General features: G+C 41.9%; 1 protein-coding gene across 1 annotated transcript; it reads left to right on the top strand.

The window, feature by feature from the left end:
* The first annotated feature begins 273 nt into the window (after window positions 1-273).
* Window positions 274-756, top strand: LOC105037739 (B3 domain-containing protein At1g32030-like). Its single transcript, XM_010913369.2, has one exon. It carries the CDS (start codon window positions 274-276, stop codon window positions 754-756), a length of 483 nt encoding a protein of 160 aa, XP_010911671.2.
* The last annotated feature ends 461 nt before the right edge of the window (window positions 757-1217 follow it).

Genomic DNA, 1217 nt, shown 5'->3' with positions numbered 1-1217 from the left:
AATCGAGGAACATCCGCCTCCGGAGCGAAGAGGAGAAGGCAGCCAATTCCAAGAGGACTGGGGAGAGAGTGCATGCAGCAATGAGATGGGAATTCCTATATATACATGATGATACTCTCTTCCTTCGTCATGCCTTCTTGTATACACGACACAATACACAACTCCAACCCATCGACTTGGATCTCTCTCTTTCTCACTCGCTCTCTTTTCTCCTTCTTTCACCTTGTTAAAATCTTCTGCCGGAGCCTCCAAACAAACAAAGTGTGAGGAGAGATGAGTTCAATGGAAATCCCTGAGTGGGTGAGAAATTTGGTGTGCAAGCATGAAGGCAGTCACCTCCGGTTCATAATGACCAAATCCCTCACGAGTTCTGATCTCGATCTTAAAGACCAGAAGCGACTCCTCATACCCTCTCCATATGTGGAGGACTACCTCATCCCTATGCTCTCTGATCCTGAGAAGGCTGCCGCCAACCTTCTTCACCCCACAGCAAGTAGGAACATGCCTGGTACAAGTCGTGTTCGAGAAAGGAAGCATTGGGGACTGGATGTAGACGTGCACGCTCGAAACGGGTTTTGCTGCTACTTGAAACTCACTCGCTGGGACTCCACTGGATCCACTGTGATCAATGGTACGGACTACAATTTGTTATTGTGCCAGAGTTCCCTTCAGAAGAATGATGAGGTGGAGTTGTGGGGCTTTCGGAAAGGCAGGGAGGGGAAGCTATGCTTTGTGCTTGGCAAGAAGACACGATAAGCTGGGTATTCAAATAACATTCTTTTCCAGCTTGTGTTGGGGTTTTAGTATATACGTTAGTGCATGAGCACCTATGTATGGTTTCATTAATAAGAAAAATGTAAGAATTGTGTTTTGTGATCATTATGGTGACCAGTGATAAGCAGACTTGATTCTAATACCTTAATTTTGAGGATTGGCATTCTTCTATATGATGGTACATGGATGAAAGACAGAGGATCTTAAATTAAATCAATATTAAATAGTTATAATTTAAATATTTTATCTATTTATTTTGAGATTGGGGAGCTAGCATATATAGAGCTATGTGGATGGTAGAAGATAAGTGGACTTGACTCTAATACATAATTTACATGGATGAACTGTGAAGGATCATAAATTAAATCAGCATTGAATGGTTAAAATTTAAAAATTTTATTCCTCTCTCTTTTGAGATTAGGGAGGACAAATCCACCTAATAC

Source organism: Elaeis guineensis, chromosome 1 (assembly GCF_000442705.2).
Source record: "Elaeis guineensis isolate ETL-2024a chromosome 1, EG11, whole genome shotgun sequence".
NCBI classification, from domain to species: domain Eukaryota; kingdom Viridiplantae; phylum Streptophyta; class Magnoliopsida; order Arecales; family Arecaceae; genus Elaeis; species Elaeis guineensis.
This window is presented reverse-complemented; position numbering and strand designations above follow the sequence as displayed.